The sequence below is a fragment of the Pinus tabuliformis genome, chromosome X, assembly GCF_031772625.1.
Source record: "Pinus tabuliformis cultivar Carrire ecotype Pingquan chromosome X, CPIR1, whole genome shotgun sequence".
NCBI lineage: Eukaryota > Viridiplantae > Streptophyta > Pinopsida > Pinales > Pinaceae > Pinus > Pinus tabuliformis.
In genome coordinates, this window is record NC_142308.1 from 535,613,500 (window position 1) to 535,636,806 (window position 23,307).

A 23,307-nucleotide genomic window follows, 5' to 3' on the forward strand; every position below is an offset into this window, starting at 1 on the left:
GATTAAATTTCTAAGTTTCCACCAAAGAGGGACATTTATTTTACCATTGAATTTGTATGTGGAGCGACATTGGTTTTAAGAGAAACCTATAATATGAGTGTTCTAGAGTTGACTAAATCAAAGATATAACTTTAGGATTTGTTGGACAACAAGTATGTTTGATAAAGTGTCTAAAATTGGGGAACACTGGTCGTATTTTTGATAGAAAAGATGGTACTTTTAGGCTATGTGTCGATTATAGGCAAATAAACATACTGGAAGTTAAAAATAATTACCCTTTACCTAGAATTGATGATTTTTTTGATTAGGTAAGAGGGGAGACAATGCTAGTTAAGGTAGACTTGAGATTTGGTTACCACCAAACCAAAGTTAAGGATGAGGATATTCTTAAGGCTTATTTCAAGAATAGATATGGCCATTATGAGTTTGTTGTCCTTCCTTTCGGACATACTAGTGCCATAGCCAAATTTATGTATTTAAGGAATAACTTTTCAACTAGGAATTAGATAAGTGTGTACAAATCTTTATTAGTGATATTTTAATTTTCACAAAAACCCAAGAGTAACATGAACATCACTTAAGAGTAGTGTTGTAAACACTTAAAGAGCATCAATTGTACGTAAATTTTAGTGAATGTGAGTTTTATCTAGATCAAACTTAGTATTTGGGCCATGTAATATCTCAAGAAGGATTTGTGATAAACCCTACAAAGATCAAAGCAATCCATAATGGGCCTATTCCTAAGGAGATGGATAATATTTGATCATTTATGGGAATTATAGAATATTATGACATGTTCATATATGGTTTTTCTTACTTCCCTTATCATATAGCATGGCTACAGATGAAGGGAGGTAAATTTACATGGATCCCAAAATGTTAAGAGAGTTTTGAGTGGATACACTATTTGTTCATTATAGCCCCCACATTTAAAATTGTTGATCCTAATAAACACTATAGATTATGCATAGAATGTCATTTGGAATAGTTAGGGGGAACTCTAATGAAAGATGATCATTTTATTGTTTATGAATCTAGAAAGATAAAGGAGCATCAAAATAAATATAATGCTTATGAATTAGAGTTAGTTGCATGAAACAATTGATTAGCCAACTAGATTTAAATGCAAGGAAATAAATTTGGATGGATTTCCTTACTGAATTTGATTTTGAATAAAACATATCGAATGGATGGAAAAGAATTAGAACATGCACTTAGTCAAATTCTGAAATATATTATTATATTTTCTGCCATTGGTATCAAAACAAATTTCATTGAAGAGGTTATGACAACAACCTTAGAAGATAAAGAATACATACAAATCCAATAAAACTTGGTAAATGAAAATTCTCCAAAATAAAAACCAATTTATGCTCTAAATAATGATGGTTTGCTAACCTTTAAAAAAGAACTTTATATTCCAAATTTGCATAGACAAGAAAATGATTCTAGATGAAAATCATAAGAAGCCATTTTCTACTCATCCAACCTACCGAAGGCTTATAAAATCACTTAGAAAGGAATTTTATTAGCCATGAATGAAGGAATATGTAGAAAAGTACTTAGCTAAATGTCATGAGCGTCAAAAGGTTAAACTAGTGAACCAACCTCTTGTTGAACTACCAAATCCATTACCTATCCCTCAGCGGAAATGGGATATTTTTTTCTTAGATTTTATATTAGGAATACCAAGAATCACAAGGAAACGTGATTCTATTATGGTTGCAGTTGATAATATAATTAAAGAATCCCATTTCATACATTTCCAATCAACATTTAAGGTTGTTCGCCTAGTAGAAATATTCATGAAGGAAACATCTAGAGCACATGGAGTGCCAAAAATAGTAATTTATGACAAAGATGAAAATTTCACATCAAATTTTTGGAACATTATTTTTAGAGGGTTACACGCTCAACTAAATTCTAGTACTTCCCTCCATCATTAAACCAATGTAAATATTAAAAGAATTAATTAGAACCTTCAATACGTGATTCAAATGTATGCAATGTCCCAACCGAGTAAATGAGAAGATTACCTACATTTAGTTGAGTTTTCAGATAATAAAAATTATCAAGAATCTTTAAAGATGAGTCATTTTGAATTTTTATATTGACACAAATGATATTCTCCCTTGACCTAGAGTCATCTAAAGGAGAGATATATTTTAGGACCTAATCTCTTAAGAGGTATGGAGGAAGTGGTTAAGTAGGTAAGACAAAACTTAAAAACCACTCAATATAGAAAAACATTATGTAGATAAGCAATGGGTTCGCCAAGACTACAATGTGGGAGAGCATGTTTATATCAAAGTTAGACCAAAGAAGAGTACCTTGAGTCTTCAAACTTGTGCTAAACTGGAATCTACGTTCCATGGGCCATTTGAAATACTATCCAGAGTAGGACCAGTGGTGTACTAGCTAGAACTAGCATCCCATATAAAGGTTCATAATGTGTTTTAGGTATATATGTTGGAGAATTATGCTTATGATCCAACTAACATCATTTATTGAAATGTGATACAAGTCAAACCAAAAGGTTAGTTTCAAGTCAAGACCATAAAAATTTTAGATAGGAGTGAAATTTTATTCTAGAATTGAGCCATCACATGTTAAAGTGCAATGGATGCAGTTTGCGCCTAATGAGGCCACTTGAGAGATGGAAGAGAAAATGTGAGAAGAATTGTGTTCACTCTTCCAAAAATAATGAATGCAAAGAGAACATTAAGAACAATATTCAAATTAAGGGGAGGTGAAATATAATACCCCTATTGATTGTGTTTCATGACATTATTTGTGGAACTTTATTGTGATTTGTAATTATTTAACTGTTGAGACAAGGGTTAGGAGGGCTAAGACTATACTTGGATATTTGAATGATGTACACTTAAATATGTAGTAATAAATACAATATTTTCTTTTTGAAGCTTGGTAATGTTATATAAAAAAAATGTGACTGATCAAGTGGATATATTTTTAGTTAATGTGGTGGTTATAGTCCTTAAAGATGACACGTGTATCAAGTAAGTGTCAAAAATTGAAGGTGAGAGTTGATTCTAGTAGTGTCTACTATGAACAAACAAGTCACGTCCCAGTGACCACATTGTTACCTACTTCCTTCCATGTTCTCCATAAGGGACAAACAAAAACTAAATGTAAAGACTATACATGAGAGAAATGCATGCTTGGTTAATGAAAAGGCCTAAGAATTAATGATAGCACACAACAATGGCAAGATGTTTCCACGTGGGTAGGGAACTATGAGAAAGAGGGTCCCAAGGAAGAAAAAACATGAGGAAAATACAAAATATGAAGAGAGAGTAGAAGACAAAATATTACCGACACCATGAAAACCTACAACAGGGGTGTTGGACTGTAGAAGCTACAACAACTCATTTGGCAGGGAGGAGCATGCTAGCTACATTACATTTACAATCCTCACTCATATACATATATGCTTTTTTTGTGTAATTTTCATATTATATGTGAGAGATGTATTTCATACGTTTTCTATAAATTGCACGCATTATGTGGAAAGTACAGTTAATTAGGGGCACCAAGTCTAGTATATTCTTTGTAACTACTTGTGTCTTGAAAAAAATACTATGTGAATACGAGCTGAAAAATTTGTTCTACATACATGCATATTAAGGAATTTGGAAAGGATTCAAGTAATATTGTAAAGTGTCTATGAATAACTTAGGAAGATTCCTTATGGAGGTGGTCAAATTATGTCAATTCTTGAACAAAAATAAGGTATATGAATATGTAAAGTTATTTTCTATTTGGATAAGTATACAAGGAAATCAAAATTCATTTTGAATTTTGAAAAACATGCATGATAGTAAGAATGATATTTGTGCATTTTATACGTATTAAAATATTATATCCAAATAATGGTTGAACAAGATGTATTTATAGAAAATTTAGAATAGTATTTAGATAATCCATTAGAAAAGCGAGTCAAGTTGTTATTATGATTTTATTAATTCCTATGTATTTGATATAAAAGTAAGTATGAGAGGAAAAATGCACCATCTATGTATTGTTCTATAGAGGGACAAATAGTCTAATAATTACAAAATATATCTATATAATGTAACATCACCTAAATATATATTATTTAGTAACATGTCATTACTCTAGGATTAGAACCTTGGTCAATAATAGCTTTGAGAACTAAAGCGTTACACATAATCATGTAGTAATATATGAGCATAAGTCACTATATGCAAACTTTTCTTAGGAAAATTCGATTTGGACCTTACAAAGGCACAAGTGTCTTAGGTCTAAATTCCAAGGGACTACTTGTATAGTGGTAAATTCTGAAATTGCATCTAGTGTCAGGTTTCATAATATAGATATTCATTAATGTATTTATCATATTTATTTTGTTAAAGCATGTTCTTCATGCTTAGAGTAAAAGGAGTAAAAAATAATTTACTTGATTCTAGAAAATATTTAATTTAGTCATGTCCAATTTGGACATTTGAAAGAAAAAGAAATCAATTTTTATTTTTATGTCATAAGCCCACAACATCTTCAAGTCGGCCTAGTGGCACCTATTCAACCCTCCTGGAAAGTTATATATCTATGTCAAGTTAAACCTCTTGGAGACATAATTCATCAACACATTATCTATCTATTATTGCACCAAGACAAGATGGAAAAGGGATGAAGTCAAAGGAGAGAGAAATAAGTCAAAGGAGAAAGAAAAACTAAAGTTTTCCTCCCTAAGCCAACTCACATGTGAAACATTTCTGAGGTATTGTAGGGTTGAAATTCGATCACTATTGTAGGGTTGAAAATCTTTGTTTAGACTAGAGTTGGAGGATATTAACCAACATTGAGTTTCACTATTGGAGGGGACTTGGAGGAGGGTTTTAACTTGGAATATTAATGGAAAACTGGGTCTTGGATATCTCATCTTGATATGACTATACAAGAGAAGGATTATTTGGCTTTCCCCATTGTCATTTTTTTCCTTGGCTAGTAGCATAAATTTTGGTGGCTCTTGTCTCTTTATGATCTTTATATTTTGTGCATTTGTATAGTTTATTGATGAAGAATACAACTTGACTTTCACAAGTAATTATAAAGAAGAGGAATCAAGAATTAATCTCTATTTCACTTGGTTTCTCAATATTATATCAGAGATAAGGTGAAGGAAGCAAGCTTGAAGATCACATTTTTCTAGTATTGTTGATTGAAGACACCTTTGTAGCAACTCTTTCTCTCTCTTAACTTATATTTACATTAAGGAATTTCTCAAGGAAATAAGTATTCTCCCTAAATATATAAAAGGATATATCATCATTGTTGTTTCTAAATTATCTGAAAGAGTGAAGGATGGGAATTTATACTCTGCTATTATAGGTTTAATTGAATATGACAACACTCAGGTAATCAATAATGGATATTCAAGGAATATGGTAGGTCAACTTGGATATCTTAATACTCTATCAAAAGGAATTTCTTCTTACAAAGCTAAACTTCAAAAACAAAGTAGCTATCTAGTCAAAGGAATTAGATCTACTTCCAATGAGCTAGAATATAGTAGGAACATTCATCTCGACATAATCCTCTATGTTTCAGATTTAAAAAGAATTTACTTTATATTTATTATGGAAGATAAAGGGTCCAGGACAACATTTATTGATGTAAAAAAGTTTGTTTGGGATAAGAGATATAGTATAGATAATGCTAAGTTAATTTACATTCGTGAGGAGATGTTGTATAGTCATCTAAATCCTCCTCATTAAGATTTAGCACACATTGAAATCAATCCATGCGAAATGTGGCATAGAATATATGGCGATGTCCATTACAAAATATTTCCATCTTTCAGTGAAATGGTTATAGGTATGCCCTAACTGAAAGAATAATATGAAGGAGTTTGTAAAGGGTTTTCCCTTAGAAAAAATGTGAGGAAGCTATTTTATACTAGTGACTGAGGATCCAAAGATATATTTGACATAATTAATTTTGATGTTTGTGGTTCCATGTCTGTAAATCACTTGGTGGTCATCAATACCATGTAACATTTATTGATGATTATTCTAGAAAGACAAAATATATTTCTTGAAGTCTAAAGATGAAGTATTTGAAAAAATCCAAGGGTTCAAAGAATGAGTTGAGAATTTGATAGAAATAAATATCAAGACATTAAGATTTGATAACTTGTGGCCTTTTGTAAATAAGATGGGATTAAGAGGTAGCTGATAGTTCCATATAATACCCAATAGAATTATGTAGCTCAAAGGAAGGATCAATTTATCAAAGAATGTGTAAGATTTATGTTACATTATCAAGATATTCCCAAATTCTCATGGGGAGAAGGCACTATGAATGAATTATAAATTTAATGTAAAATCCCTCAAATAATTCTTGGTGATATAACTCTAGAAGAATATTTTACTAGAAAAGAATAAAAAATAATGTATTTGAGTCATGTCCCATTTGGGCATTTGAAAGAAATATAATTCAATTTTTATTTTTATGTCATAATCCCATAAGGTATTCAAGTTATCCCTCCTTAGACAAGTCGCCCTAGTGGCACATATTCGACCATCCTATACAATTGTATATAAGAGTAAAGTTTGGTCACTTAGAGGCACAATTCATCAACACACCATATATCTGTTTTTGTACCAAGATAAGAAGCAAAGAAGACAAAGTCAAAGGAGAGAGAGAGAAATGAAAGTTTTCTGCCCTAAACCAACCCACACAAGTGAAATTTTTTAGTCATTTACCTAGGTATTTCATGATTGAATTTTGATATCTATTATAGGACTGAAAACCTTTGTCTTGACTAGATTCAAAGAAAATTCACCAATCCTGGAATTGACTATTGGAGGGAACTTAGAGGATGGTTTCGACTTGGAATATTTATAAGACTTGATCTTGGTCCTGATCTTAGATATATCATCTTGATCTAATTCTATAAGAGAATGACATGTGGGTTTCACCCCTTATGGGGTTTCTCCCTAGCTAGTAGCTTAACCTTTGGTGTCTCTTGTCTCTTTGTGATCTTTATATTTTTTACATTTGTATAATATCTTGATGAAGAAGACATAACTAGTAATAACAAGGCAAGCCAACATACACAAGTAATTATCAAGAAGAGGAATCAAGAATTGATCTCTATTTCACTTGGTTTTTCAATAGTAAAATAACATACAAATAAGCTCAAAAAATAAATAAGAAAGAAATTTAATTATATTCTAAGAAATGATAACGGGATAGAATAGTAAAAAAGGAGTACAAGAATGACAAACATGAGCATTAGATTATGTCATAAAGTAGATTAAAATATAGGCACATGAGTAGGTGACCTTGGAATGTTATTTATTACATTATAAACATGTCTTTGCATAAGCCATTGTTTATTTACTCAATGGCCAAACCATTGTAACAAATTGGAATTTAATTCTTGTCTAAATAACCCTGATGGCATTTGAAAATTATCTTCACCAACATGGGATCAGAGGAGTGCTAGGCTTTTTCTACAAATGGCGGAATTGTAATTCTCTGCACGCTAGTCCTGTCTCAGGCCATGAGGGAGGTGAGAGGGGACAGGTGGACCTCACCTGTCAGGGTCCGCCTTCCCTCTTGGACTTTTCTATGCCAGTCATGATTAACATTTACCGAGGTTTGAAAAATGTGTGTTTTTATCCCCAGCCTGTATGTGGTTAACATTTTTCTCACTATCTTTCACCATTCGACGGAGTTTTACTTTTATCTTTCCTCAGGCTTCCAGTTCCTACAGTGTCGGGATAGGGTTTGTTTCAAATAGCAGGAATCAGGGTCGACCGTGAACTTGTGGATTTAGAACCAGTGCCGGACGATTTACTCACTGTATGGGGGCATGAAGTTTATATCCAGAACCTTGAGCGTTTTCTCCCTAAGACAATTGTGAAACACGGGTTTTCTACCAAAGAGGAAGGTGAGGTTCCTCTCTCTCTCAGTTCTGTACTCCTCGATCCGGCAAACACTCAGAAGGCAGATCACACCATTTTACCCTCCAGGGGTGGTACCTCAAAAGGTGAAAGCTTCGATAGGAATTGCCTTGCTATTATCGGGTCTCTTCGCTTCTCTTCGGGGTTAGGCCTCTCTGATCTTATAGGATTTCCTCCTCTTTCCGGAGGGCTAGAGGATGTGGTGGCTAGTTGCGGTCTGCATGTCTTGAAAGGGCCCTTAGCTGTAAAGTATAAGACTGGAAAAAGGCTTGTATCAGGAGCAGACCTCCCATGGGCATCTGGAAGTGAAAGTAGGGCCCCAACACAAAGAAAAAATCCGGAATCAAGCTCTAGAGGTGTAAATTATCTCTCTGTTCAGGTGAGCCGGGATTTTCATCAGAGCGACATCCTGGCCAGAGAAACTGGCGATGGATCTGGATATGAAATCCATCAGAAGCCGTTGGGAGTTGGATTAGAGGCGAGCACAGAGGGGGAGGTTGAACCTGGGGGCACCACGGGCACAAAGAAGTCTCAACTTGAAAAGGACCCTTTGGTTGAGGGACCAAAAATCTATGTTTTCAGTGTAAACAAAGACTCAGAGGAGGTGCCAGGGTTTGGTTGGGGTAAAGGGTTCTGATGCCCGACCTCCCAAGGAACCAGGGGAGGGTGAGGTGCAGGCAACTAAGGTGGGTGGGAAGCGCAAAAAGCAGGGTCCCATTAGAAAGAAGGAACCACGGCCTTGTTGCACCCTAGGATTGGATATCCGAGTAAAAGAGGCAATGGAAGCCACTGAGACAAGGCTTGTAGGTAGAGTTCGAGGGAGGAAATTCACGGCTGATTATATCCGGGATTGGGTTCAATCGGAGTGGGTAAATGCACCAGGTAAGCCAATGGAGATTAAAGCCCTGGAAAGAGGATGGTTTACTTTGCGTTTTGCCCACAAAGATCATGTAAATTGGGTTCTTGACAGGAATTGGTGTTTTAGAAAATGCCCAGTTCTCCTTTGCAAATGGACTCCTATGTTTGATGCCCAGAATGAAAACTGAACGAATCTCCAGTTTGGGTCAAATTTCCAGGGCTACCTCTTCAGTTCTGGTTTGATTTGGTATTCAACTCCATTGGTAACACACTAGTGAAGTTCCTGGAAGTTGATAGGTCTTTTGAACAATCTGATGATCTTAGTGTGGCTCGGATCTTAGTAAGCCTTAACCCTCGAGAAGGGCTTGCAGATGCCATGACTTTAAAATATAGAGAGATGGAATCCCTGCAAAAGCTGGATTATGAGAACCTGCCATTCCGATGTCTCAGATGCCATAAATATGGGAACTTGGCCAAAGAGTGCCTCTGGGTCATCGTCATAGAAGGAACCCTTTCAAAGTGCCCAGAAAGCTGGCGGATTTTCCTGTTCCTAACACATGCATGGATTTCCCAAAGGAACCAATGGAGGAGGATTTATAGGATGGTTTGGAGGTCACGACCTCTAGTGCCCCTTTGTAGCAGATTGATTTCGACCGGATTCCTGAGCAAGTACCTGTGTTGACCGCCTCTCAGGTTACTACAACAGCTGGGATAGTGGGGGCCTAGAAGGCGGGTATGCCACTATCTCTCCCTTTTCCTTATGTTTATCTGATTTAGATCTTGTCTCTATTGTTTCGATGCCTAGCCCCTCCAAGCAGCTTCAGATGGAGTTTTCCTTTTTAAATCTAAATTCCTCACTGGTTGACAGTCTAGTTGTTTCGGTACCACCACCCTCTGGAGTCCCTCCTTCCTCTATGGTAAAATCTATGGTCCCTTGTCAATCTATGGATTTTTTTCCCTCCACGACTGTTCCCCCCTATAACCTGAGATTGCTGTCAATTCGTCTTGGGAAAGAGACAACTCCTAGTGGTCTAGAGCAGGATCTGGTGCCAATCGGGCCTAGGAAAGCAAGAGGTAGGAAATCCAATATTTCAAAGGCCAAGCAGAAGGCAATAATTGATATTGTTGATGGAAAACAAAAATCCTTGACTGGGGTGCTTAGAGCAGCAAATCCACCCCATGATATTTCGAAATGATCTATCTTTCCTACAACTATAGGGGGTTAGCTAGTCAACCTAAAAAACTAGCCTTAAGGGATTTGATTAGACATTATAACCCAAATATTCTTATGCTTCAAGAAACCCTTGGTAAAGGGGAGGAAACTATAGCACTCTTATCTAAACTGATGTTAGGCTGGCTCTTTCAGGCCCTTGATGCAAATGGCCGCTCTGGTGGTTTGGTCACAGGATATAAAGCAGGAAATCTTAGAGAAATTTCTTCTTGGGGGCTTGAACACACTCTGGCATTGGAACTTTACTCTAAGGAGCTCTTCCTACCCCTTCTAATTCTCAATGTTTGTGGGCCCTGTCAGAAAAGGGAGCTGTTTTGGTCCTCCTTTTTCCAAAAGTCCTTTCTTGGCCATCCTCATTTAATCATCAGAGGAGACATAAACTTCTCTCTAGGGGTCTCGAAATTGTGGGGAGAAAATTCCAGAGCGGACCCCCTAACTGATTTTTTCCTTTCCAAGATTGTCTCTTCCCATCTGATCGACCTCTTGCTTCTTAAATCCAACCCCACTTGGTGAAATAATAGAGTTGGTAATGATTGGGTGGGAAAGAAACTTTATCGTTGTTATGAAACCAGCTCAAGAAAAGATAGAAAAGATAAATCCACGCCTTAGAATTCAGCCTCTTCGAGGGGGCAACCTCCTTTACATTACATAAATGAACAATTCTTGGATGATACAAATGACAAAACCTCCTTTCTATATATAGGAGTCTAAGGAGTCACAATATAATCTAGCCGACCTAACAATAATAATATAAAGCCACAAAAATAGCAATAGAGGGATTCTATAGGGCACAGAAATAACAATATGGGGGTAATAGGGGCACAACAATATAAATAGGGGTACAACTACAATAGTAATGGGGTAATCACTAGTATTATAGGGACCCAACATGCCCCTCTCCTTCAAAAAAGTGTTGTCCTCAACGCTTGAGCAGTTCTGGATACTTCTGCATAAAATTCTCATCCTCCCATGTGGAATCTTCAGCAGATAAGTTCTTCCACTTGATAAGATACTCTGAAATTGATCGATTTCGTAGTTGTCGAGTTCTTGTTTCTGTGATTGCTTGTGGTTCCAATATAATTTTTCCTTCCTCGTCAAGTTCTGGCAATATTGTTTGAATTGGGAGCTTGTCACCTATAACCTTCTTTAAACATGAAACATGGAAAACTGGGTGCAATCGAGAAGCTGCAGGAAGCTCCAATTTGTATGCCATAGTACCAATCTTTTCCAACACCTTGTACGGACCATAATACTTTGGTGATAATTTATTATCCTTCTTAGCTTGCTTTAGGGACATTTTCTTATATGGTTGTAGGCATAGGAATACCCAATCACCTACATCAAAACTTCTTTCACTGCGATGTTGATCTGCCTGTTGTTTCATTCTATTTTGTGCCAACACGAGGTTATCCTTTAAGAGTTGGAGGACTTGTTCTTGATGTTCGATGTGATGTTCCACTGCCTGAACCTTAGAATTTTCTCTTAAATATGATGTGATGGATGGTGGTTGATACCCATAAAGTGCCATAAATGGGGTCATTTTTGTTGCTGTATGGAAGGAAGTGTTATACCACCATTCAGCTAGAGGCAACCATTTGACCCATTGTGTTTGTTTATCAGATACAAAGAAACGAAGATATCCTTCCAAACATTTGTTTACTATCTCAGTTTTCCCATCAGATTGAGGATGATAAGATGAGCTATGAGCTAACTGAGTACCAAGACAAGAAAATAATTCTGTCCAAAAATTTCCAGTGAAAATGGGATCTCTGTCACTTACAATAATCTTTGGGTTTCCATGTAGCTTTTGAACTGTTTCCATAAATGCAGTAGAAACTGTACTGGCTTTAAATGGATGTGATAATGCACAAAAGTGTGCATACTTGGTAAGTCTGTCAACTACCACCATGATGACACTCTTTCCCTCAGACTTGGGTAAACATGTGATAAAATCCATTGAAACCCTCTCCCAACGTTGGCTTGGAATGGATAAAGGTTGTAATAGACCTGGTGTCTTAATTGTTTCAACTTTATTTTGCTGGCAAACCAAACATTCCGCCACAAACTTTTGAATATCTGATTTAAGGCCATCCCAAAAAAATTCCTTCTTAACCCTGTGGTAAGTTTTTAAAAATCCTGAGTGCCCTCCTAAGGGAGAAGTGTGCAATTCCATAAGAATCTTTTGTTTTAGCTAGGAATTCTTACAGAGGTATAAGCGATCTTTGTACCATAACGAATCATTTTGCCAGCTAAATGTATCAGAAGTACTGGAATCTTGTTGTAGCTTTTGAATAAGTGCCCACACTTCTTCGTCATTCTTCCATTCCTCCCTTGCTTCGTTTATCCAATCTGGTTGGATAATAGAAATGGCACACAACAATGCTTCCACATCCTCATCCTTTCTTGAGAGTGCATCTGCCACCACATTTTGCTTCCCTTTTTTGTAGATGATTTCAAAGTCATAACCCAACATCTTTGTGACCCACTTTTGTTGCTCTTCAGAGGATAATCTTTGTTCTAAAAAGTATTTAAGGCTATCATGATCCGTTTTTACCTTGAAGTGTCTTCCCATTAGGTAGGGTCGCCATTTCTTAAGTGCATGGAGTATTGCCAACATTTCCTTCTCATAAATAACTTTGTTTAAAAACTTTCCCTTGATTGGACGACTTTCAAAAGCAATGGGTCTTTCATCTTGCATTAGAACAACACCAATTCCATTTCCTGAAGCATCACATTCCACAATAAAGGTTTTTGTGAAGTCCGGCATAGCTAAGACCGGTGCTTGGCACATTGCCTCTTTAAGATGTTCAAAGGCCTTTGTTGCTTCTGAAGTCCATGAAAATGAATCTTTCTTCAATAATGTTGTTAGAGGTGCTGCTATTCACCCATAATTCTTAACAAACTTGCGATAATACCCTGTCAACCCAAGAAATCCTCGCAGATGCTTTATGGATGTGGGGATTTTCCATTCCTTAATGGCTTTAATTTTGCTAGGGTCTACCTTAACTCCTTCATGAGATACAATATGACCCAAATATTCCACCTCCTGGACTCCAAAGAAACATTTGGATCTTTTTGCATATAATTGTTTCTCCTCCAATAGTTGTAACACCCTGTCAACATGTTCAACATGATCCTTCCAAGACTTGCTGTAGATTAGTATATCATCAAAAAATACTAACACAAATTTTCTAAGGAATGGTTTGAAAATTGAATTCATCAAACCTTGAAATGTTGAAGGTGCATTGGTAAGGCCAAAAGGCATGACCAAAAATTCATAATGACCCTCATGAGTTCTAAATGCTGTTTTCGGAATGTCTTCAATCTTCATTCTAATTTGATGATATCCCGAAAGAAGATCCAACTTGGTGAAGTAAATTGATCCATGCAATTCATCCAGTAATTCATCAATAACAGGAATGGGGAACTTATCTTTAATAGTGAGCTTGTTGAGCTCCCTATAATCTGGACACATGCGCCATGATCCATCCTTCTTGTGCACCAATACTACTGGAGGTGAGAAAGAACTTTGACTCGGTTGAATTATACCAGCCTCTAGCATTTCTGCAACCATACGTTCAATTTCACTTTTTTGGACATATGGATATCTGTATGGCCTGATGTTTGGAGGAACACTTCCTGGAATCAGATGAATAGCATGATCATGATCACGCATAGGTGGGAGACCTTTGGGAGTCTCAAATACCTTGGAATGATTGTCCAGGACTTTTTGGAGATCTGGAGAAATAGATGATTCCAATGTGGAAACATCTAGCGAACATAATTGTGCAATTACACCTCTTTGCTCCTTTTTTAGAAGCTTTGTCATGCCATTAGAGCTGATTATCTTTCCTGGTTTCCCTGCAATACCCCTTAATTCAACTTCCTTTCCTTCCACAAAAAATTTCATGAAAAGTTCTTGAAAATTAAAAGCTATTGTACCCAAGGATTGTAGCCATTGGACTCCTAGTACAACATCAACACCTCCCATTGGAATGGAAAGCATTGGGCTAGTCAATACATATTCTCCCATGGATAGCTTGATATTATGGCACTTTCCAGAATAATTTATTGTTCCTCCATTTGCAATCATCACTTGACACTCTGGTGCTGGATATAGGAAGCAATTCAATTCTTTTGCTACCCTACAATGAATAAAATTGTGGGTGCTTCCTGAATCAATCAACACTATTACCTTTTTCTTCTTGATTTGTCCTTCTATCTTGAAGGTTTGAGGAGTGGTAATTCTCGCCAATGCATTACAAGATATGGTCGGATTTATTTGTTCTTCATCTAGGCTTTGTTCCTGGAATATATCTTCTTCTTTTGACCTTTCTTGCTCCTTTTCTTCTTCCTCTTCACAATCTATGTAGAATAATTTCTTCTCAGCACACTTATGACCTTTTGTGTATTTGCTATCACAATTGTAACAAAGCCCTTTTGCTCTTTTTTCTTCCAATTGTTGTGGTGTCAACCTTGTAGGTTGTGGAAGACTATGGGCAACAACACTTCCGTCTTTATAGTTGTGAACGGTATGCTTCCTAGTTGCCATAATTTTGCTTTCCATTTTTCTTGCTAACCTGAATGCCTTCTCTAATGAATCAGGTTCCCAAAGGCGCACATCATGTTGGATATTATCCTTTAAATACCCTATGAACACATCAATCCTATGCTCCTCTGGAATATCTTTTACCCTTATGTTCAATTTTTGGAACTCCTCAATGTGCTCCATTATTGAACCCTTTTGTTTGAGACTTATCAATTGGTTAAAAAAAGTGTTGCTTTTTGTATCCTCATAATGTGCTATCAATTCTTCCGTAAAAATTTCCCAAGTGATAAATTGTTTACGAGAACAAAGCCATTGATACCATACAAACTGATTTGGTTCGAAATATAAAGTTGCCATACGTACCTTTTGTGTATTTTGCACATTATTGAGATCGAAGAATTGCTTCATTTGTAATATCCATGTGGCAGGATCCTTGCCATCAAACTTCCTCATATCGATTTTTGGAACATGGTGAGTCTTCGATCCAACATTAGAGTCTATGGAATCATGATTAAAATTTCTTTTATTCTCATCATGAGTTTCCTTTACTACCTTTTCACCATTAGTGACCCTTTCTTGTAGCAACTTCTTCAATTCATCCATCTTATCATCCATGCCATCAATTTTAGCATCCATGCCATTCACCTTAGCTTCCATGCCATCCATCTTAGCTTCCATGCCGTTTATCTTAGATTCCACGCCATTTACCTTAGATTCCACGCCATTTATCTTAGATTCCACGCCACTTATCTTAGCTTCTGTTAGCTTTTGTGAGCGTGACTTTGTTGCACTTTTTCTTGTAATTTTGATATATCATGTAGCATTTCTTCCTCTTCTTCATGAGTCATGCTAGAGCCTTCAGGTTCCTTACTAGGTGTTTGCATTTTCTTTCTTCGGGGCATCAGTTACCGATAATAATGTTTTACTATGCCCTTTGAATTCCGTTAAACCAAGCTTACACAAAAATTAAAAAAAAAAACTACACACATTTTTTCACTTTATAGAAGCCTGATATTGAATCTGATGTATCTATGTAATTTCGGAACATCCAATTCTGAAATTGCTACCTGTAGTAGCCTTCTATGTCCTCTTTCCAATGCCACAAGTCTGAGCCAAATTGGATTCTCCAAGGAAGAGTTATGTGAAATCTCCCACAGTGACATGCTTTTAGACTCGTTCAGTAGAGCGAACTTGTACGACGTGCCACGAGTCACTGTTTCAACCTTTGAATCTGAAACACATATGCAAGAAGCTATAGTCCGTCCTATTTCTGTACCTTTTTATGAAATTTGAATCCGATCCTGAGAGAGAGAGTTATGACGATTTTCCCGAGGTCACCTGTTTTGAATGTAATTCAGGAGTCTGCAGAAAGGCCAACTTCCGCAGATCATATCTCCGAAAATATCGCGCGAAAAGCTCTGAAATTTGGACCCAAGGTTCAGAACCAATTCTTCTCAAATGGGTTTTTTGTGTGACTTCTGAAACGTCACAAAAAAAAGTTATAGCGAAAATGCCACGATGACCTATTTGGAGCAGCGAAACCCTAGAATCCAAAGCTCTGATACCAAATGTTATGAAACCAGCTCAAGAAAAGATAGAAAAGATAAATCCACGCCTTAGAATTCAGCCTCTTCGAGGGGGAAACCTCCTTTACATTACATAAATGAATAATTCTTGGATGATACAAATGACAAAACCTCCTTTCTATATATAGGAGTCTAAGCAGTCACAATATAATCCAGCCGACCTAACAATAATAATATAAAGCCACAAAAATAACAATAGAGGGATTCTATGGGGCACAGAAATAAAAATATGGGGGTAATAGGGGCACAACAATATAAATAGGGGGTATAACTACAATAGTAATGGGGTAATCACTAGTATTATAGGGACCCAACAATCGCTTTCTCTTGGGTGAAGTTCTATATGAGAAATTGTACATTTTTCGGCATTGGGTGGGTGAAGTGGGCTTGTCCGATCATTTCCCGATACTGATGGAGGCAAAAAGAACTCTCAAAAAACCTTGGTCTCCTTTCACATTTAATGCCTCTTATCTGGCCGATGACTCCTTTGTATCTTTGTTCCATACCACTTGGAGGAAGGATGGAATAGTTGAGGAGGAGGGTTTAAGTGGAAGTAAGGCGTTCATGAATAATCTGAAAGGTTTCAAAGCTGCAACCAAAAACTGGGCTTCCCAAAAGGCTTTGAAGGAAGATGAGGATTTAAGGGTTATAAACGCCGAACTTGAGCTCTTGGAAGATTCGGCAGGGGGAGGTTATGCCACCGTGGACTCTCGTGACAGAATCCGGGAGCTTGAAGTAGCCAGAAGGAAAATTATTCAATTAAAGGAGGAAAGCTGGCGTTTAAAGAGTAGGACTATCTGGCTCCAAGCGGGGGATGAGAACTCAAAATTTTTCTAGCAATATGCTAAAGGAAGGAAGAATTCAAATACCATCTAGGAAATTCCAAAAGCAAATGGGGAAAAGGTTCAGTCTTTTGAAGAGCTTGCCTCTCTTGGGGTAGCTTTTTCCAAAGACATTTTTAGAGCCCCAACAGAAGCATCAATTGTTGAAGATATAAGTGTAGCTCAATTTTTCCCAAGCTTCATTGAAGAAGAAGGAAATGATATCTTGATGGCTCCGGTCTCGATGGATGAAGTGGAAGCTACCCTAAAATTGATGCAAAAAGAGAAAAGTCCAGGACCGGACGGATGGACTGTGGAATTTTTCCTCCACTTCTTTGATTCTTTGGGCGAAGACCTCACTACGTTGGTGGAAGAGTCTAGGGTCTCAGGTTTGGTCTACCAGCCTCTCAATGCTACCTTCCTAACCCTCATTCTCAAGTCAGACCACCCTTCCTCTTTTAATGATTTCTGTCCCATCTCACTGTGCACATGCTTATACAATGTTATTGCTAAGATTGTTGCCTCCAGGCTGAAACCTTTCCTCTCCAAAAACATTTCTATGGAACAGTTCGGTTTCCTGGATGGGAGAAAAATTCACAAGGCTGTTGGTGTTGCCCAAGAAACCCTCCATAACCTTAAAAGAAGCCGGAAAAAAGGGGCCATCATCAAAATTGATCTCTCTAAGGCCTATGACATAATCATTTGGATGTATCTAAGGCTTCTCCTAACTCATCTTGGGTTCAGGCATGACTTTGTAAGGTGGATCATGGCGTGTGTTACCTCGACTTTGATTACAGTTCTGATTAATGGTGCTTCTTCGGACTTCTTCAACCCGCAAAGGGGCCTACGCCAGGGATGTCCTCTCTCCCCCCTGCTGTTCCTGCTAGCAGCAGAAGGTTTAAGTTTAATTATCAAAGCGGCGAAGAGACAGGGTGATCTGAAAGGGATAGAAGTTGGGCTTAATCTCTGGGTGACCCACCTTCTTCTTGTTGCTGATATTCTAATTTTTAGTGATGGGAGTCAGGAGGAAATCTGTTTTCTTAAAAGGATTTTATACCTTTTTTTAAAAGCCACGGCTCTGGTCATAAATGAACATAAATATTCCATCACTACAGCAGGACTCTCAACTCTCGAAGTAAAGAGAGTAAAAGAGTTACTATTGTTTGAAGCAAAGTCCCTTCAGGGTCTATTCAAATATATCGGGTTTATGCTTAAGCCTGACTCCTACAGGGCTGAAGACTGGATTTGGCTCTTGGCGAAAATTGAGGACAGAATGAAACATTGGAGTTTTAAATGGTTGTCAAGGGTAGGCCGGCTAGTTTTGATTAGATTTGTGGTGTTGGCTTTTCCAGTCTACTGGGACAGTATCATTTGGGTGCCAAAATGCATTCTGCTGAAAATAAATAAAATTTGTAGCAGACTCTTATGGGCTGGCCAGAAGAAGGATCACGTCTCTCCTTGGGTTGCTTGGGGTAAAATTGTCAGACCAAAAAAGATGGGGTGGATGGGGGATTAAGGACTTGTTTCCTTTCTCTCAGTCATTAGCAGCTAAACTAGCGTGGAGGCTGATTGTTTCAGACAATCTTTGGACTGTTGTCACTAGAAGAAAGTATATTGACCCAGTCTCACCTCTGGAATGGATCAGATAGCCTATCAAATCATCAAAGGACTCCTCTGTGGTATGGAAAGCTTTGGTGGTAGCTGTATAGATTATTGAAAAAGGTTTGGCATGGAAAGTGGGTGATGGTAGATTAGTAAGGCTAGGGAGGGACCCGTGGGTGGCCTGCTTGAACACCTTTGCCCTCTCAAGAGATCTTCTCGAACACCTAAACAACTGAGGTCTCTTCTTTCTTAGTCAAATTGCTGATAATGCATACTCAACTATCTGGCAGCAAGAGTGGTTTTCAGGGGAGGCTCTTGCTCTAGATGAAAGATGCCATGATGAATGGGGCACCTTTCGCGCAGGTTTACTGAACTCTCGTATTCATATTTCAAATGAGCCAGAAGAGTTAAGATGGGTTCACTCTCAAATTGGATTCTACTCTCCAAAGAAGGGATATGATTGGCTTATGTCTCAAAAGGGTTGGGAGGAGCCAAACTGGTGGGCCAAGCCATTGTGGAAATTGAAAGGGCCAATAAAGACTCTGCTGTTTTTCTGGTGTTTTCTTCAAAAGAAAGTACCTACTTGGGATTTTCTACAAAAAAGGGAGAAAATGGGTCCTGGGTGGTGTTCCTTGTGTAAGGAGAGCGACGAAACCCTCCAGCATATCTTCCTTGCTTGTCCTTTCTCTAAAAGCCTCTGGAATGAAATGTTAAGACTGACAAAGGTCCCCTTCCATTGGGAGGGAGAGGAGATACCTGAGTCTTGGAATTATTGGTGGCAGCAAGCTCCTAATGATAAAGTTAGATCGCTACCCCTACTGGTTGTTTGGGGAATTTGGCTAGCCAGAAATCACCGGATTTTCAAAGACACCTTCTTCGCCATTGCCATATTAGCAGCTAAAGGAGTGGCCATATATGAAAGCATACCACTCCCATCCAATTCTCAAAGCATCAGGCCTGTTCAGGTAGAAGAAATAAAGGGCTCTATCCCATGGACTTATTTTGATGGAGCCTCAGATATAAATAAGAATTATGGTGCTGGTATGGTCATACACCTTCCCTCGGGGAACATCCTCAAAACCTCTATTGGACTTGGTACCAAAACAAATAATTTTGCTGAGCTCAAAGCTTTACATTTTCTTCTTTGTTGGCTCTCTTTGCGCAATGAGCAGGAGGCTCAGGTATTTGGGGACTCTCTGAATTCAATCAAGTGGGCCAATGGAATGCATCTTTGCAGGAATTTTCTCTTAACTCCCTTGCTTGCTGAAATTATTCGTCTTAAAAGTTATTTTTCTGAGTTAAAAATTTGTCACGTTTACAGGGAAGGAAACACAGAAGCAGACAACCTTTCTAAAAAAGGCACTGAGCAGGTTTTGGGCACATGGTTAGTAGAAGAAGTGGTCGATGGGGTGGCAAGGGGACTTGCTCCTCCTGTTTTTGCATTATTGGAGAGTAGCCAACAGCTCTTATTTCCTTCTAGTCCTTAGTTTTTTTTTCTTGTATAATTTGCTGTAAAAACTCTTATGTATATGTACAAACTGCAATGGGACTCAGCGCTGTTTTCCTCATAATGGAGGCTTGAACACCTGTCCGTACTTGATATTAAAACTTTACTGCCAGTATAGTGTCTACTCGCTGGTTTCTTTTATTGTTGTGGGCTTCCGTCTACTCTGTTTTCGGCTATTCTCCTATATGGAAGCCGGGGGTAGGGTACACCATAGTTTTTTTGTTATATTATAGATCGGTTTTGACAAGGATGTAGGGTGGAATTTCTGAAATTTCCTATAAACAGCCGCTTATGGTTTTCTCTGAAGGAAGGGAAAAGACAATGCACTGCATATGCTATGTAACCCTCTTATATCAATAGAAGGTTCGATTTTTCTGTGGAAAAAAAATAACCCGTGATGGGAAAAACTGTATACCATATTAGATATATACTAAAATAAAATATAAGTATAGTAGAGATAGTTGGAATATACTTAGAGATAAACTAATTACATATAGGGAGAAATAACTTATTGAATTATCTCAAGTTGGAACACATTGGTTTTGACATCGTGCTATTGCAAAACCATGTAAAAGTAAGAAGAAATTAGAGATGAACCATACTTGGACTTGTAGGAAGGAAATTACTTTGACTCTTTGTTGTGAAGAACTTTTTTATTTCCAAACTATTGGAGTAGGGTTTGAATTGTAACTTACAAAAGTTCAATCAAAACCCTTATATGTCAATTAAATAGTTAAAATAATCACAAAATGTAGAATAATACAAATTTAAATCCCAAAGTCTTGTTAAAGAGGATACCCTTGAAAGAAAAATTGTCTATTAAACACCATCAATGCATACATGATAGAGTTACAAAATATTTTATCGAATAATTTCCGACATTGGATAATGAACACATAAATTCCTAATCTGGAGCAAGAAACCGTAAAATCCTCTTTCGATATTATGTTGCCTACGTGTATTTATTTGGGAAATCAAACCATAGGATTTTGGTAATAGAATGATAAGATAAATAACAAAATACACAGACATTGAATTTTAAGTGAGGGAATGAAAGGAAAGTTGTAGGAATTATTCCAAATAATGGTCAAAGGGTTATGTATTAAGAAAGATATGTGTTACGGTTTAAAAAAAATAATGAATGAAATCCCTTATCTTAGTATACAAAGGATTCACAAAGAAAGGATAGAAGTTAAATTTTCTTACCTATTTTAGGAAGTCCACATCCACAATTGTTTAATATATTGGACCTGATAAGTGAATTCCACCACCAAACTCATTCCAAGATAAAACCTTGGGAAAAAACACAGAATTGTTAACCTAGGGTATAATATAAGGGAACTAAACATTAAACTAAAACAACCCATAATTAATTCTTTAAAAGAAATAATAATTTACTGATTATGTAAACTAGTTCCTGATTGTAGAGCTAAGTATCCCACAAATATATGGAAGGGTTCCAAGGAATACCTAATAACAAATATAGGAACCAAAATTTGATCATCCAAAAACTCTATGGACTATTTAAATAAATAATTTTTGGAAAATAAAGTTGTAATTCATAACCTTTTCTTACCATTCTACTAGGGAGTATTGACAAAGACTAAGAGGAATTAAAAGTTTATAATTTGAGCTTCAATTTACACCATTGAGTGATAATGGGGGTTTCAAAGCTAACCTTCATGGATGGTTGCAATGTTTGAAAGTGAAAAATGAAAATTGAAAGCGGGGGCTTGGGTGGTAGTTGTTTCACAGCCCTTAGGGCATGTAAGTCAAAGAAATAATATTAACTATTTCGATAGTTAAAAAAAAAATCCAACTACATCCTAATCATCTACCTCACACCTATCACATGGAGTAGTGAGAGAATGTATGCATGGTAAATACATGAAGTGGACTGACTATTAGACATAAGGGTTGAGGAATTTATTTGCAATAGTAGCTCAAAGAGTTATGACGAATCACATGATGAGTACAATTGATCGCAAATATAATACATAGGTAGTGGAGAACCATTAGGCCAAGTGATCAATTCTCCTTCCATGTTAATCATTTTTCTCTTAAAGTAAATAATCAGAAACAAATGCAATCGCTTGTTCCTTAGTGTTGTTACTTTGGCCAAAGTTGAATGGCAATTACGCTTGGAATATTTACCATAATGTTCTTATAAATAATTGTGGTAATTTTATCCACTATACTCTCTCACTACCAAACTTTTATAAACCAAAGTTTTAGCTGCGAATTAATTTAATAAATTATTGTATAACCAAATTTTTAGTATAAACTTATAATGGAAATTTGAGTTTTAGAAGTAGAGTGGTTTCCTTAAAGCTTGGTATATACAATGAAATTGAATGGTTCTGGTGGTGCTTCTGTAATGGTCAATATCCTCACTAGATCATTGAATCTTCTCTTCCCCATCTAATATAGTGCACCATCATATCCTCCTCTAGAGGGGTTTCTCAAACCCCTCATACCATAATTACATTGTAGGTGAAGCTTATGACGTCGGTCACTGAGAGAATTCATCCAACTCATTTTCTAGCATTCTAGGGGTAGTGTTGTTAGGTGACCTATGAAATCCTATGACTCGTGGAGCATCCTAGTAAAATAAGAACCATAATAGATGCTGCCCAAAAGTGGCTAAATTCTTTGTTACAATGTCAAACTAGACTTTCTTCTGAGCTACATTGGACACATGTAGGACATTCCTCTCATTTTCAAGTTCTTAGGTGTTCAACCAATGGATAAGAACCCAAACCTCTAGATAAAAAACAAATGGAAACCTAAATCCCACATTGAGCTATAATTTGGCACCCATGGATTTTTTACAATGGCTTTCAGTAACTTAGAAGATCACAAACGTTTTTTTGAAGGAGGACCATATTTATTCAATAGCTCCATGATTTTCGTTTGATTCTAGGCCATGTGATACAATCTAGAAGATGAGAAGTTCTTTCCTGTTGCTATCTAACTTTGCTCGTATGCTCTTCCTATTAAATATTGGCAAGAGGACATAATATCTAGCATTGGTAACACCCTTGTATCCTATATCATAATATATGAGATTATGAAGATAATAATATATACTATCTATGCCTCATTATGTGTGTATATGAATGTGTCTTATCATCTTCTAGAATCCATTGAGATCTCCTTGTATCATGAGGTCATCACACTACCCATTCATTATCTATA

At 36.8% G+C, this 23,307-nt stretch overlaps 1 protein-coding gene across 1 annotated transcript; it reads left to right on the forward strand.

Annotated features, from left to right (window-relative positions):
* Positions 1-17,244: 17,244 nt before the first annotated feature.
* LOC149141096 (uncharacterized) lies at positions 17,245-20,089 on the forward strand. The gene is made up of 2 exons (XM_089451152.1): positions 17,245-18,306; positions 18,893-20,089. The coding sequence occupies exons 1-2, from the start codon at positions 17,245-17,247 to the stop codon at positions 20,087-20,089; spliced, it is 2,259 nt and encodes a 752-aa protein (XP_089307278.1).
* The last annotated feature ends 3,218 nt before the right edge of the window (positions 20,090-23,307 follow it).

Bases quoted from the DNA above. Each gene is read 5' to 3' on its own strand.
- LOC149141096 (XM_089451152.1), top strand. From the start codon at position 17,245: ATGGATGAAGTGGAAGCTACCCTAAAATTGATGCAAAAAGAGAAAAGT. The intron at 18,307-18,892 runs GTAGGCCGGCTA...ACTATCTGGCAG, and splicing joins GTTTTAAATGGTTGTCAAGG to CAAGAGTGGTTTTCAGGGGA.